The 17,021-nt window shown below is 40.5% G+C and overlaps 1 protein-coding gene across 3 annotated transcripts in view; it reads right to left on the reverse strand.

The window, feature by feature from the left end:
• The window catches only part of LOC146582888 (transcription initiation factor TFIID subunit 4), a 107,372-nt gene that overhangs the window by 29,620 nt on the left and 60,731 nt on the right, over positions 1 to 17,021 (reverse strand). For all 3 annotated transcript variants that reach the window (XM_085249200.1, XM_085249125.1, XM_085249042.1), the window contains one exon: positions 2,081 to 2,203. In XM_085249200.1, coding sequence (XP_085105326.1) covers positions 2,081 to 2,203 — 123 coding nt within the window. The remainder of the gene's footprint in view (positions 1 to 2,080; positions 2,204 to 17,021) is intronic.

The raw sequence follows: 17,021 nt of genomic DNA on the forward strand, positions 1-17,021 counted from the left end.
CTCTGCTGTATCATCCATGTGCTCTCTGGCAAACTTCAGACGGGCCTGGACATGCACTGGCTTCAGCAGCGGAACACGTCTGGCACTGCGGGATTTGATTCCCTGCCGTTGTAGTGTGTTACTGATGGTGACCTTTGTTACTTTGGTCCCAGCTCTCTGCAGGTCATTCACCAGGTCCCCCCGTGTGGTTCTGGGATCTTTGCTCACCGTTCTCATGATCATTTTGACCCCATGGGATGAGATCTTGCGTGGAGCCCCAGATCGAGGGAGATTATCAGTGGTCTTATATGTCTTCCATTTTCTGATGATTGCTCCCACAGTTGATTTTTTCACACCAAGCTGCTTGCCTATTGTAGATTCACTCTTCCCAGTCTGGTGCAGGTCTACAATACTTTTCCTGGTGTCCTTCGAAAGCTCTTTGGTCTTGGCCATGGCGGAGTTTGGAGTCTGACTGTTTGAGGCTGTGGACAGGTGTCTTTTATACAGATGATGAGTTCAAAAAGGTGCCATTCATACAGGTAACGAGTGGGGGACAGAAAAGCTTCTTACAGAAGACGTTACAGGTCTGTGAGAGCCAGAGATTTTCCTTGTTTGAGGTGACCAAATACTTATTTTCCACCCTGATTTACGAATAAATTCTTTACAAATCCTACCATGTGAATTCATGGATTTTTTTTTCACATTCTGTCTCTCACAGTTGAAGTGTACCTCTGGTGCAAATTACTGACCTCTGTCATCATTTTAAGTGGGGGAACTTGCACAATCGGTGGCTGACTAAATACTTTTTTGCCCCACTGTATAACAAGACACCGGAGAATATTCTCGAGCATCTCACACTTCTGATGATCAGCTGTCAGCTTGACGTTTATTCAGCCATGTAAAAACTATAACTTTAATCTCAGCCAAACCGATTTACGCAGGAACAAATAAAATACTAAAATAAGCCAAACAATAACATTTTTAAGTTATCTAAGTGACTTATATATCATGTTTAACCTGAGCATCGAAAGACAGCGGTGTGTTTGAAAAGATCTGTCGGGAGTCCGGTGTTCTCACGGCTCTAGTGAGCCTAGCCCCCGGCTCGCTATCGAGCTAGTGGGTAACAGATGTCTCCGAAAACATCGGAGCGCTTTTGAAAATATGTGGTGTCTTGATAAACTGAGCAGATATTTGAGGTTTACACAGCTACATTCTCGCCTGAAAATATGATAAACGTTTATTTTGTGACCCAGAAAGAATAATAAGAGTAATATTAAAACTAACTAGCTGCCGCCATTGTTGGAAACTGAGCTGGGCCGCGCTATGAATTCTGGGACACCGCTTCTTCTTCTTCGGGGTTTAACGGCAGCTGGCATCCTTGTACATGCAGTGCTGCCATCTTCTGTTTCAGTCCGTTATTACACTCTTAAATCCTACTACTTATTCCTGCGTCTTTTGTGATCCTACAAAGCTTCAAACGACGCCTCGACTATTAAATTAGTCGTCGACGATTTTGATAGTCGACGTAATCGTGACTAGTCGACTAATCGTGGCAGCCCTAATGGATACATGTTCTTTCCAACCAGGTCTGATGTTAGGTTTCTTATGCTTATATTGTTTATCAAGCAGTGTACCACTTTCATGCAAAGCAGTCACTATATCATCATACATGGAGCAGAGTAAATGTTTATGCACAGCATTCTTACAGTTGACATCCTTGCACAAAATAGCTTCTTTGGGCAAAGAAGCTATTTTATCATAAGGAGGAAAAAATGAATTTGAATTCAAACTTATATCATGTAATAATTTAGTTATTTAAAATTTCATAGTTAAAAAAATATTTTTATCATAATGAATTGTGCTGTTTGTTTTATTTTTAGCTTATCAGTTCCTCATAAATAACAAGAAAGTGCACAGATTTCTGTCAAATAAGATAACAATGTCATTGCCTAGGCATGTCCACTAACTAGAAATAGTAGAACATGATTGATTAAATTAGATTAAATCCAAAATTCTCGACTGTTAATTTCCCAAAGATCGATAGCAAGTCAGCATTACAAACTGGTGATGATAAAAAAAACATTGACAATATAGTTCTCACCTCTGTCCCTGATGGCGTGGCCCCCGGTGAATCCACTTTACGTTTTTTTCGGGGTCCAATGGCGGCTAGTGCTGTAAGGTTGGCATCCCGCTGCCTCATCTGGGCCAGTTCCTGTTGTTGCATCTAGTGAAAACATAAGAAACAATCAGACCTTACTATGAACATAAGATTCACATCTAGTATTTCCACATTTTCACATGTTGTTCAGTTCTTCTAAGTCTTATGCACATAATAAATTTGCATCATGGCAGTGCATCCAGACACATTAGCTTAATGCTCCTCCCAAATGTACTTACTGTTGTTGTACTTGTTGTTCTTTCATAATGCTGAGAGATCGTTTTTTTATACTTCTTATGATATTCAAGATTCCTTTTCTTGAATATCATAAGAAGTATAAAATAACAGATCTCTCATCAATATCACTGTATTGTTTTAAATGTCACTCTCAATGTTGACATATTCCTAATTTAACTGGGCTTCTTCATTGACAATAAATGTTGAACTCGATCTCGAACTCTGAAATTAAACTTTTTACTTGTGCATACTGATGGAGCAAAACTTCAAAATATCACCATCTCCCTGTGCCTGTTGCACTTACGCCTGTAGTGATGAAGTGCTTTGAGAGACTGGTCTGTCAGCACATCAGGGCCGGTCTGCCTCCCACTCTGGACCCCCACCAATTTGCCTACAGGACAAATCGTTCCACCGAGGATGCTATCACCATAGCGCTCCACACTGCGCTGAGTCACCTGGAGCACCGAGGAAGCTATGTGAGAATGCTCTTTCTGGACTTCAGCTCAGCATTCAATCATATCATCCCGGAGATCCTGGTCCAGAAACTGTCTCACCTGGGACTCTCCACCCCCATCTGCCTCTGGATCAAGGACTTCCTGACAAATAGACCACAGTCTGTCAGACTCGGCCCCCACCGGTCCAGCACCATCACACTCAGCACCGGGTCTCCACAAGGATGTGTTTTGAGTCCCCTCCTGTTTACGCTCTACACATCCGACTGCTCCCCTACCCATCTCTCAAACACCATCATAAAGTTCGCGGATGACACCACAGTGGTTGGACTCATCTCAAGGGGGGATGAGTCGGACTACAGAGATGAGGTCAACAGACTGACTGAGTGGTGTTCAGTTAACAACCTCCAACTGAACACCACGAAAACTAAAGAACTTATCTTGGACTTCAGGAAGGGCAGAGCAGACCCGGCCCCACTTTACATTCACGGGAGCTGTGTGGAGAGGGTACACTCCATGAGGTTTCTGGGCGTGCAGATATCTGATGACCTCTCCTGGACTGCAAATACTACAGCGGTGGTTAAAAAGGCCCAGCAGCGTCTCCACTTTCTGAGAGTGCTCAGGAGGAACAACCTGGAGGAGAGGCTGCTGGTGACATTTTACAGAGCCACCATAGAGAGCATCCTAACGTACGGCATAACAACATGGTATGCAGGGTGCTCAGCTGCAGACAGGAAAGTACTGCAGAGGGTCATCAACACAGCCCAGAAGATCACTGGCTGCTCTCTGCCCAGCCTGGAGGTCACTGCAAACTCTCGGTACCTCAGCAGAGCTGGCAATATCATCAAGGACCACTCTCACCCCAGCAACCAACTGTTTGAACTATTACCGTCAGGCCGACGGTACAGGTCACATAAAACCAGGACAAACAGATTCAGGGATAGCTTCTTTCCCAGAGCTATCACCGTAGTAAATAAGCACAAAAACAATTGAACCTATTCCATACCGTCACTGTCATTATATTATGCTGCTATTCATACTGTCATTATATTAATGCTGCTATCCTGTATATATTGTACATACTATTGTTTGAGTACTTACGATTGTTTTTTTTGTACTTTTTATATTTTACATTTATATTTATTATTGAAACTTGCACCAAGGGAGTGGCACTCCAATTTCGTTGTACTCTGTACAATGACAATAAAGGCTATTCTATTCTATTCTATTCTATGATGAACCCAAAACCAAATAAAGGGGCACCATAGCAGTTACATATAGCCAGCCAGTAATACTAACCCCCAAACTGCAATTTGCAATCAGAGGCTCAAAAAAACAACAACAACTGTCAGGCATATAAGATTAAGATCAAATGTAAGAATAAGAATTAAAGGAGACTGCAAAAAAAAACAACAAAAACAAGATTTCTTGAACTGTATAAGTAGAATTTCCTGAGCAAAACAAAATGGTAGACTGTTCTCAGCCATTAACCGAGCTCCTCTCAAAGACTATGTGTGTGTAGTCACATGGTTCTGAGGATGTGTGGGGGTTGCGGGGAGGCACTGCCCAAGGTAATGTCATGCCTACCCTCAGGGTTGAGGGGGAATCCAGCATTGCTGGGAGCTGCCCTTTATATTGGGTGGAGGTGTGAGGGCCTGGGGCCACGGTACAGAGGGTGTCAGCACTCCCTTCAACATTCAAACAAAGTATACAGACACACAACACACACACACACACATGCCTATCAATCTTGGCCACAGCACAGGGAATGCCTACCCACCAGCTTGCCTGCGTGTCTGCCCGCTGGGGGAGTGAGGCCTGGGTTGAAGCGTACAGGGACAATCAATGTGCGCCTTGATGTCTTTCATGTTCTTTTATGTTATCTCTCAGCATGTGTTCGCTGGGCACTGGTGTTTGCGTGAGGCATGTATGTTGTCTGATCAGGGGAAAATTTCATGTTACTTTCAGATGGCGCTCTGTAAAAGGTTGCTTTGGTGTACAAAGTCTGATCTTAAATGTGCATGCAGTTGCTTCTGATTTTTTCCTAAAATCCCGCTGGCAAGGCATGCCCTTTAGGGTGTTGCCACTTCACATTTAGCACGGCGGAATGTTGAAAGATTCAAACACGCTGACAACACAAAGTAGGGGGAATAATAGCAGCAGTACCAACCAGCTCAATGAATAAACTACATTTATTTATTCCTTTTACATTGGATAGTGGTCAAAATAAAGATTTTGACTAATAGTAACAATTTGGACAAATGTTGAGTCAGGCTCTTAAAGTCATGCAAATGTATACAGGCATTAGAATAGAGTCACACACTAGGGATTGTGGCTGGATATGGCAAACAGAGTGGATATGATTTTTGCCCCTGTCTACATGGAAAAGGCTGCATTAATATTATCACTGTTATCCTTATTAGGCTTTGCCACAAACAACAGACAAACCTCTTCAGGCCTGACCTTAAAGAATCCCACTGAAAAGTGAGCCGTGACAGAGCATAGAGAGTGAGAGAGCGAGAGACAGAAAGAGAGTGAGTGAGGTCCGCTATCTCACTGATGGCACCAGGATGCCGGCAACTCTGGCTGGCAGTTGGCACCAGGCATGGGCTCCCAGCGCCCACAGCAACTGCCTGCATTTTCAGATTTATGACTGTATGATGAATGTAGACTTCATTTTACCATCTGCAACCCTCCAGTCTGCGTTTCCCGTCAGTAAAGTGGCCGCCGTGACAGTGGGAGACTTATTTCTGATTTCAATCTGGTGCCATTATGCAGAGTCTACCTTCCTTTGTTGACTGCCAGTGGATACAAGCCAGAGTTGAGTAGGGCTGGGGCAGACTTGCTTTGCCTTACAACTTTCTCTGGCTACCCTTAAATGTTTACATATGTATGCTCATATGGTCACACAGAGGTGTACAAATGCTATGAACTCCCCTTTTGTAAACCTTTCTTGATTGTCTGTTGTATGTTATATGTAGCACCATGGCCTGCAAGGAACATTGTCCTGTTTCACTGTGTACTGTACCACTGCACGTTTGGAATGACAGTAAAACTGCTTGACTTAAAATGGTAGCAGCAAAAATATTTACCTTTTCCAAGATCCAGTAATAAGGTTCTGACACCATACTGTTAAATACACCGTCAGTCTCTTCTAGTATGTTTTTACAAACAGAGCTATTCATCTTTCCTAATGATGTTCCTGAAAAAGATTTTACAGACTGACAATGCTGATGATTTATTTTTTATTTTTTTGCAGGAGGACATCTTTTCACATTCTTTAATCTTGTAGAAATACAAAAAAAGCAGAACCGTGACTTCTAAGTGCAATAATCGCTCTGAACCTTCTGGAGTACGCTGTCAGCACTGTTAAGCGATAGGTACAATCATTGCCAAAAACTGCAAAGGTCACCATTGGAATTCTTCCCGGACTGGGAAAATAACCAGCTGACAAGATGCATACATTTGCCAAGTCCGATCAATGGTACCACATAAATATCTGCTGTTCTGAAGTCACTTAAATACCAGTGCTTCCAGTCTGCCGGTATGCCCTTTGTAGGCAAGGAAATGGGACTTGTAAAGTCAAATTATTAGCAAAGGTCAGGAGATGTAGAACATTTCTGAGATAACCCAGAAAATCAATCTACAGCTTTGCTATGAGATTTAAGTTTATATACGCGCAGGTGGCAATTATAAAGTAAGGTAAAACAGTTAATGAGAATATTACAATTGTTCTAATTAAACTGTTCCTTTGCTTTTGTAAATGTAAATTATGACTACTGGATTTAAATAGCTTTTTAAAATGATTTATTATAACATTGTACTGCAGATTAAGTTCCCAGGATAAGAAGAAACCTGTTGTATAAGCATGTTTAAAATTTATGAAGTTCACGTATTTTATTACTCATATTTTTAATAGCAAAAAATAGGAAAATCCTCTTGATTTGATCTGTGATCAACTGTACTGTTTTTTGTTCTTTTCAGTCACCTGCTTCCCAACATCATGAATTATTTACAAGTTAACTCGAGCTCTGCGCCCTTAATAGATTCGTTAAAGTATCTGTCAAGACGTAAGTAAGAAATAACATGGGTTTTTCTTATCACAGAAGAAAGAGCAGTATGCCCCCTTATGATGCAAAAATGTCTAAAATACAGAAAGAACCTTAGAGCGGTCTGACACGCTTGGAGTGAAGAGGAGGATAAGCTGTAGGAGCCATGATGGCCAACCTGCCGTTTTCCATCTCTGCTGTTTTTAACAAAGTCTTTTCTCTCCTCTCCCCCTGCTCCTGGCCTGGGGGACTGCTTGCGGCCCTCCAGACGCTTACAGACAGATGTCCTTGCTAGAGCAGAACATGCTCTGCTTGACGTCACAAGCAGCTACAGGGCTATGAAGGAAGCTAAAGGGCTGTTCGCCCTGCAAAGCCCACAATATAGTGTATAAGGAAGATCATGGGTTTTTGGGTTTTCAGTTAGTGTCTGTCCTAACACCCCCTCCAAACACCCCTCAAAAGCTTTGATCCAATACAACAAAGCAGGCAGCTTTTTACTATATAGACAAAGCATATGTTGTATTTGGTGAATGTCTTTCTTGGACCCAAGGCCCCTGGTGCAAACATTTTTTAAACAGTGATGGGTACAAACTTCGCTGTTTTGCAGTTTCTACATTCATTCTTTATCTTCTAATAGTGTAGAAAAGTTTGAGAGACAAAAATGTACCAAAATACTACAACCACAGCATATTGTCTTTTGCTCTTTTAAACTACCCAGTCTCAATAAATTTAAAGTGTATCACTTTTTTCTTAAAATACAGCCAAATTGCCAGCATTAAAAATAAGTCATCTGATGCTGACTACATAAAAAGTGTTAAATTAATGATAACAGTAGTCAATGCCAGCAGTTTAAGAGAAAGGCAGGAAGGCTTTAACTGGCAGTGTGTCAACTCACTAATTGTAAAAAGATAAAAAGTCTGCGCACGGATTTACAGAAACAGTCTATGGTCTGCCTCTAATACACTTGTGGATATATTATACAGCTTCAAGTACATTACGTCCACAGGACCAGGATATAATCAAATGCATGCAAAATGTAGTTATAAAAAACTATATTTATTCTTTTTTAATGGAACCATAAGTAAACACAATAAGGTTTTAGTTTTTAGCTTCACTGGCAGTGTGGTTCCAGGGATTGCAGTGTCAGTCTTACACGACAATGTTAGATGAATTTCTAAAATTTGTAAAATTCTGTTAGACTGTCATGTGACCTTGTGTAGATGACACTATTTTGTATTATTTATTAATGAAGTAATAATAAAATTAATATAAGGTTTAAAAAAAGTAATAACTTTTGATTGTTCATAAGAATGGTTTGGTATTTTGTAATATTGGCATGAAAGAAAAAAATCTCTGCTAAATCAATGCAGACATTATCACTGGGAAACTATTGCATGTCTATATGTAACTGTGCATAGCAGTGTAGGTCTGACAGACTGATGTTTATTTAGTATTTAATTATTAATAATTAATACAAAACAGAAAAAAGGATATGTGCACATTAAATATTTTTGATTATATTCATTTCATATGAATGAATTAATCTGATGCAAAGGCAATGTCTTTTCTTTAGCATGAATTCGAATAATAGATTTTTTGTTTGTTTGGTTTCTTAATAAAGACTGCTTTTGAAATTCAGGTATTTGTAACATTGCGTGTTCATTTGTCTAAGTTTCCCACTAACATAAGAGTGTGTGTGTGTGTGTTGACATTTTATGTATGTTTTTTATGTATGTCTGTAATCCATGCAACTCATTCACCTGACACCCACATGGCCGACATTACGTGAACATCTGTGAGCCGCATCTTGAGGCCTTTCTTCATGTGAAGTGCCTGGCAGTTAGTTTGCTGCAGGCAGAGGGGCCATTTGCAGTAACCAATCAGGTTTCCCTTCTCCATCTGCACTCATACACTACAAAGAGACGAGTTGAGCCACGACCTGCTAATGTAGGCAAGTGTGGATAGAGACATATTATTATTATAGTGAATTTATATTTAAAGATTTATAATATTTATAACGCTTAAAGTTAAACTATGCGATATTCAGTGTGCATTACTAATATGTTCTGACACATTATATACGGCACTTAAAACTTTGGATTTGCAAAGATACTAGTCTTTCTGAATAGATAGGCAATAGATAATTTAGACAGATATAATAGATAATAAATCACCCAAAGTTAAAAATGTAATAACAAAGCGACATAAACTGTTTTGAAATTCAGTTTCATCATAAATTCTTTGCACATAAATTGTGATTGTGGTATTTTACCTATGGAGCAAAATGTGCAAGATCTAATAGTCTTAGCGCAGTGTGTTCCTTTTCCTCTGAAGTTGAGTATGTCTGAAGTCCTTCCAGGGCGAAGGACCAATTATTTAGAGCCCTCAGTTGTCCCTGGAGCTAAGGTCATTATGTGAGTGTCACTATCACAGCCCTGTGGTTCTTCTTCATATGCAACTTATTTGCAGGAATTAAAATGTATAAAGGGACACTGCATGAAATACATGAATAAATTGAATATGTCTTACAGACTTCGTGCCTTTACTTTGGAGTAAGTAATGCTTCTATAAATAATAACATTTGCACGACACATTTTGCCAAGGAACGGTGTTTAATGAAGGAGCCAGAAATCAGTGTTAAGCAGATTCTGACAGTGTTACACCGGAGCGACAGGGAAAGAGGAGTGATCATTAAAAATACTGCTTATCTAAGGGAAAATTTCCTACTTTAAATGTTCTCTCGCTTTGTCTCGTTCTATGCTGCTGTGCTTCGTCTAGCAATCTTCTCTCTCCCTGTCTTGCTCTCTTTTTTTAACATTTAGATTTGCCGCTCGTCACCTTCTATTGATCACGCCTCATTTGCATCCAGGAAAAGATGAGAACTCAGATATTCACACTCTGAGAGAGGACGATCTCAATGATTTATTCATTTCCAAATCAAAAAAAAGGAGTGAAAGGAAGGTAGATGAGAAGGGGAATCTTCATAGGCAGCAGGCGACTAGGAGGCTCTGAGGCTGGGCTCTTCTTCCCCACACCGCCCCTAGGCACATGGTGTGCAAGTCCTCCTAATTAACAAGGTGAATCATGCTGCCGCTCTCTAATTAGCCAACATGACAATCTAATGGAAACATGCAGGCCGAGCTGGCACACTTAGCATCACCTCTCAAAGACCCCCGCTACTGTCCTTCCCATAAGATTTCCACAAAAATGACTCTTTAGATTTTAAATGAGAAAAAAGAGAAAGGTGGGGCACAGCAGTTCAGGGAAGTGTATTTTTGGGAAAGGTCAGGAGGGAGAAGGTAGTTGATGTGGGCAAGCTATTTTTTCCCCTCTCCTATCCTCTGTGTGCGGTGTTTGTTGCCTAATTGAAACATGTCCTGCCTCCTGCTTCCCTCTCACTTATATCCCAGGCAAAGGAGGCTGGCACCTCGCCACCAGCATAGCTCAGCATAGCTCAGCATGCCCAATTCCCTTGTTGCTTGAGTCCCAAGGAGTGCTCCGGCGCACAAAGAGAAAAGTGAACCTACAGGCTTGTACAGCAACTAGACGAGTCGCTATCTCCCTCTGAGGCAAAAAAAAAATCTCCTTTTTTTGTTGTTTTCCTTCTCATTACAGCACTTTGTAATATTCGAAAACACACAGGAACACCAAAGGTACTTTTAAAGCCTGTTTCTATTTTTTTTTTTCATGTAATATGTCTTGAGGTGAAGAAAAAAAACTGAAGTTGGAACTACAGACAACAAAGCAACAAATAAAAAATAAGGTTACAGTAGCCTGCATATCTGGAGGACCTACAAAACAGACCTTTCTTATGTGATAATTAAATTATCCATCTTAACCTGTTTCATGATCTTTCAGAAAAATAATTGAAATCAAGTTGAAAACATATTAGATTAAAAGCACTCTTGTTAAATTTTTTTTTTTTTTTAGAAAAATGATTTTTTTTTAAAGAACCTAATATATAAAATATACTCAAGAAGCACACATGCATGTTCCTGTAACCATGATTGTGCAAGTTGACCACGATGGCTGCTGCTCAAGTGAAATGAATGTATTGTGTATCTGTAAGGCTAGAAGACAAGAATATAATAACTATGAATTGGGACACACATAACAGCAGGAATTCTCTTTGAAAGTCAGCATGGAGAGGGAGCAAATGTGGAGGAGGGTAGCAGGCTTTTGCCCTGGGGCCTACCTAATGGGGGACAGCGCTCCTTTGAGCAGAGCAGTTTGAGGAGGGCCAGAGGATGAGAGCCTATGAACTCGGAGATATAACTGGCCTAATAAAAAGCAAGGGGCTGTTACATCGTCTTCTGACAAAGTGTGAGGCTGCAGCTGATGGGGCTCATAGTGTGGGTGGATTCCAGTTTCGCCACGACCTGGTCACTTGTGGCGAAGGCAAGGCCAGTCAAACACATGTATATGTGTATTAAGGACTGGCTGAACAAACGGGTACGATCTAAATAACACAAAACATTAATGCAAACAGTTCTTGAGAATATAGGCAATATATGGGTAAAGTATATTCCTTTGAAAAAGGCTCTGCATATCTCACGTGAATAGTGGTCTAAGTGAATTCAGACTCTAACATATATGTTTGCACCTCAGGAAGGATATATACCTGCAGGCTTTTAATTGGAGCCATGCAAGGTTCAAAGTTGAGCAAGAGCAGAATTAATTTGGTAGAGGTTCAAGACATTTCAAGCAATGCTGCTGCGTCAAATGGGCAAAAAAAATCTCTCAATGCCTGAAGAAGAAAAAATATTTGAGGAAAATTATTCTAACAAAAACCTTTGAGATTCCCATTGGAGAGCTCTCGGTTTCACACAAGTCTTCTGGAATCACTCTAAGCTAGAAGTGGAGTGTTGCTGCAAGGGCATGGTAATGTGGAAGAATGGAAAAAGAATGAGAGGAGAGAAGAGGAGAGTAGAAGACCATGTACTCCCTTACGCTCCCTCCCACATCATCTAAAGGTCTGCCAGTGATTGGGCTGGCAGTGGGAGACAGACTGTGTTAACCATTTTTTAACCTTTATTTATCCAGGGAAGCTTGACTAAGCCCCCCGCTGCTTCTAAGAAACACCCTGTTACTAAATCTCACCACAGAGTTCTGCTGTGGAAACTAAAAGAATTTGAATCAAGTGCTGAAAATGTGCTGAATGTTCACTTTTAGTAGTTTCTTCTGTAGTTTTAGTGCTTTCTGCGGTGTTAATTTCCCTTTGTGCGTCTCTCGTCCTGCCTTGTATTTGCTTAAAACAGCAAGGATGATCATCTCACAAGGATCTCAATCCTCCTGTGCTTTTCGTTTTTTCCAACAGCACACAAGCTTCACGTCTGCAGTTGTCCAAGCATCTTAGCAAAAACACCTAAAATTAAGACCTCAGTGGCTTAAGTGTTAAACCATGAGCTCCCTCAACCTCCCAGCCAAACAGCTTTGACTAATGCCCCACTTATTTGTTTTTGTATTATTAACAACATCAACTGTCTAATAAAGGCATAAAATGCTGGGAAATCATTTTTAAGATGTATGTAGATCTCTTTTCAATTTAGAGAAGAATATAAGTCAATATCTAAGTCTTTTGTTTGTTTTTTTCTTTTTAGGAATTTTGAAACACTTGTTCGACTAAGGGTAAATCCAGATTCACTCTCTATGGGATATCACAGAACCTTGACACCTGTCTGAAAACATCCTCTATTCAGACCCTAAAGGACATGACTTGTGATGACAAATGTGAAGCACTTCCTGGAAAACATAGTTAAATTTGTTTTTATGCTATTCTATTATTCCTCCACAGGGTTGGACTTGCAAGCTACAAGTAGTGAGCCTGGCTGCCCTCAGAGCACAATTTTTTATTTCGTTTTTTTTTTTAAGTTCGCCATCATCATGTTTGAATAAGATCACAAAGCGGAAGCCGGAGAAGTCTTCCAATGCTGCTTATCTTTGCACACCAAGATTCAGGACAAGGTATGTCCAGTCTGGGGATAATGCACAATAGGAGAGCCAGCTGAGCATCAGACTGGTCCTCAGCTTCAGTATTTAATCCTGGAAAATGCATGTCATATTTCTCAAGATGTTGAGAAAAGTCTGAGTCCAACACTGAGGAGCTTTGGGATGAAGTCCTTGCTGGTAAGTGGGCTGACCACATGGAGTATATTGAGGGGTTATTTGACCCGGAGCCCTTTGAGAGTGCTAACCAGCCACAGTAGGAGATAGCCAGTTTATCAGAGGATGAAACCTGGTAGCAAAGCCCTGGCTCTCATCTCTTACTCTATATTGGGGAATGTGGATGACTTCGCGCTTACAGGAAGGGAGCCTCTTTAATAGCTTTCAAGTGTGTTGTGAACAATCAACTACTTGCTCCTTATGTAGCCATAATTCTTCTTTCTAAATAACATTTATTTTATAAAAGGCACTCATTGAAGCAGTGGTGTAAATGACAGAATTTTTCAGACTTTTTTCATTGCTTTTTGAAGACATTCTGTCAATTAAGTCTATTTCGCAAGTGGGTATTTCTGCCTATCATGTTGGGTCTGAAAGAATAAGGCTAGGTGGTTCTGCTCTTCTTAAATGGGTGTGCTGGCTGGTTAAATTGGAAATAAAGCTTTTTTAAGCTTTTTTTAAAGCTCATTTTAAAAACAGAAACATCGGTTTTGTGTTTTGCACACAAACTCGTCATTACAAACATATGTTTTTAACTCTCTATAATTGTTTTTGTTCAAGATAAGATTTTTATGGATATTTTTTGATATAAAACTCCACTGCTTCTCACTTCCACAAAGGTGGTGGGCAACCTCCATATTTTATTCTTGGATTGCCAAGATTACGTTATTTGCTGTTGGAGATTGTGGATTTTTATCCCCAGAAGTAAATCTCTATCTAAACAGCACTTTGGTGATGTGTTGTTTGAATTCTTGATTGTCAACATTTATTTCTTCATATTATAACTTCTTTTTTCTTTATTTATTTAAAAAATGTTAATAATGACTTGAATAAATATCAATTAACAAAAACTTAAGCATTCATAAATATAATAGCATAGTAAAGACTTTCTCAAAAGCTTACAGTCACAAAGGTCTTCCTTTACCTCACTCTCAGATAGCGCAATTTCGATCAAGGCTAATGCAGCGTCATAGATTCTGTTGAAAGGGATATAAACTTGCATCTTGCTGCAGTCTGTTGGTTATCATTGCAAACCTTATCTTTGGTTCCACCATGAGTATGTGACAGCTCACTAGGCGATATATCCTAACTGCACTACTGTCCTTGTAGCTCAGGTGAAGCACGAGGCTTCTCTGTGAGTCTTGAATCCATATCCAATATGTATTGTACTAGATTAACTAACTTAAAGAGAGGCACAAGGTACAGCAAATAATGGACCTGCTGTGGAACTGGGCTTGGTGAAGACAAACAACTGCAATGAACCCTTAGAAGTGATGTACATATGTACAGGTGTGGCCTCACATACAGATGGCACAGGTCATCTGACTTGATGCATGCTGTATCCCATAAAATATGTGCCTACACTGTTCTCTGCTTCAAGGAAAACAAGTTGCAAACAACATTTTTTAACAACATGTACTAGAACACATGTGGATCTGTCCATTTAAAACAAAACAAAACAAAACAAAAAACCTTTGTGACTCTATTAGAAACCTATGTAGGACATACACTAAAGAGTCACACTACACACCATTACAAGCCTACTTATGAAGCAATTGCCAAGTATGATCAGGTGGCACTTGAGTTATTAAATTTCTCCCCAATGCACCAGTTCAGGTAAAAATTACCTGTAGCTGCACAGCTGTAAAATCAATTTCATCCCAAGTCAGCTGGTATTATTATGATTATCATTTGTCCAATTTGAATCGTAGTGGAAGCTGAGTAGGTACTCCATAATGCTTTAGTGACAGTTTTTAATCAACTTATATGAACTGTGCCATATAGTGGAAATATTACTGTTCGTGGCTTTATTTGCTTTCGGGGTCGAACAAACTCAAACAGGAGCTTTTGGCCAGATTTTGGCCAGCTGTAGTAGCCAATTTGTCTTTTTTCTCTTCCCTCGTCTCTCTTGTCCTGTCCTCTCTCCACACCTCTTCTCCACTTCACTCGTTTCCTGCATCCAGTTGTGCCTGCAGACGCGGTTGTGATGATGAATCTGTGGCTGCAGTGTGTCTGTGTTTCTGACATTGTGATGTATCTCCACTGGCCTTAACTCCCTCTCTATCTCGCCACTGCCCCCACCCTCAGTATTCTTTTCTCTCCATCTCTTTGTCTCTGTCTCTCTGTCTCCTCCTTTCTCTCTCTCTTCTCTCTCGCTTATTCTCTCACTTTCAATGATCAGGCATTGCTTGGCCCCCTGCCTCAGTGATGGAACAGACAGAACACACAGACCCACCAACAACAAAAACAAACAGGAACTGAGCTCCACGATTTGCCGATTGATTTTTACTGGGGGCATTTCTGAAATAGCCCATCTGACCTTTCGGCCAAATGGTAGTGAATAGAGGAAACAGAAGTGCTAAGCCTATCGCACACAAAACCTCTGCCAACAACTATCTGACCAGACTACACTGCTGGTGACAAGGTTGAGCTTCAGGTTGCTGGTTTATATACATAAGCACAATCACAGGATTAGCTACATCAATATACAAAACTAAAATCCTGCAGCTCAGCTGGAAACACCTAGAGCATAAGATGTTCATTACAACCCATACTGAATAGAACACTGTATTTCTTTTGTATTCTGGCATTCTTTTCTTTTCTTTTTTTTTTTAGTGAAGCTAAGTCTGTCCTAAGGTTAGGGCTAGAGGTACAGATTGTTGCATAATTAAAAAGAGAAGGTTTTATCCCCTTAGAAACACAGGTCTAGTCTCTGTAAACTTAAGAACAAAGTGCCTAAATTATGAGGCAGTCTGAACAAAGTTAGTGTTCTGGCCAGCAGAAAGCTCGTGGACTGTTCAAAACAGAAATGGTTCATCAATTAGAGAGCATTTAATAAATGTCCCAGAAATCTGCTTATTAATTTCTAACATTTCTTTGCTACAAGTGAAAACTCTGGTCTAATCATGGCACTAATCAGGGTGTGATGCCCACTCGTCGGGTTGAAGGTAAGTGGGGTCCTCAGGCAAAGATACTATGTGGGGCAAAAAAAGACAGGTGCATGCTGGGAAGCTAAATATGGACAATCGGCAGAGACAATGCTGTGTAGTTAAAAACAATTAATTTCTTTGGCTTCAACAGGAGTCAAAAATGTTATCTCTGCTTTTTGTAAAACTTGGTCATAACACTGATAATGAATACATATTAAATATATATCCATCTATTTTCTCCTGCTTAACCAACCTATTAGCTGGGTGGGACACAAGGAGAACATGCAAAATCCAGAAAGGCCCCAAGTGGGCCACAACACCAGTGTCCCACCTATTACAATTAACACTTAAACTCCCAGAGAGCAGTTTAAATGAGGGTAAGATGACGCAGTTGTTTTATATATGTAACAAACTCTATAAGGTAAATGTGTGATTTTAAAAATGACTTAACTAGACATTCAGCCTGAGCATTTCAATTCATACAATTTATTTGCGAGTCATGGTTAACACCTGGCTGTCAGGCTCCAGCACTGATTCAGGTCTGCAAAAGTAGTTTCACAGCACAATGTACCTGCCTTTTTAAAAACAAATCATGCGCCAGCTCAATTTACATGCCAACACTTGGTTCGAGTATATAACACTCTGTAATTCCATCTCCCCAAAATGATGACTGTTTGGTGGTAGTGGTTGTGTGTGCGCGTGTGCATATGTGTTAGACTGTGTGTGTGTGTGTGTGTGTGTGTGTGTGTGTGTGTGTGTGTGTGTGTGTGTGATCAGGGAGAAGGGCTTAAAGAGAGTCGGCTCCTCTGCCCGTCGCCTGGAAGAGTAGCTCGGGCTCATTATCCTGATGAAATTTGCGCAGATGTGTGAGCTGCCGACAGACTCTGCAGTGACACAAACACCCAGCTCTGTCCCCTTGAGCCAGTCAGGTGATGAAAACTGGAGAGGCACGGGGGCTGAGAAACGACGGCCATTAAGCAAAAAAGAAAGAGGTGAGGGAGGGTGGAAAAGGGGAGCTGAATGTGTGTGTATGTGTGTGTATGTGGGGGTGGGGGCA

This window comes from Mchenga conophoros, linkage group LG1 (assembly GCF_057382185.1).
Source record: "Mchenga conophoros isolate Kocher_MC1m ecotype Shallow Benthic linkage group LG1, M_conophoros_male_GT1.1, whole genome shotgun sequence".
Lineage (NCBI taxonomy): Eukaryota > Metazoa > Chordata > Actinopteri > Cichliformes > Cichlidae > Mchenga > Mchenga conophoros.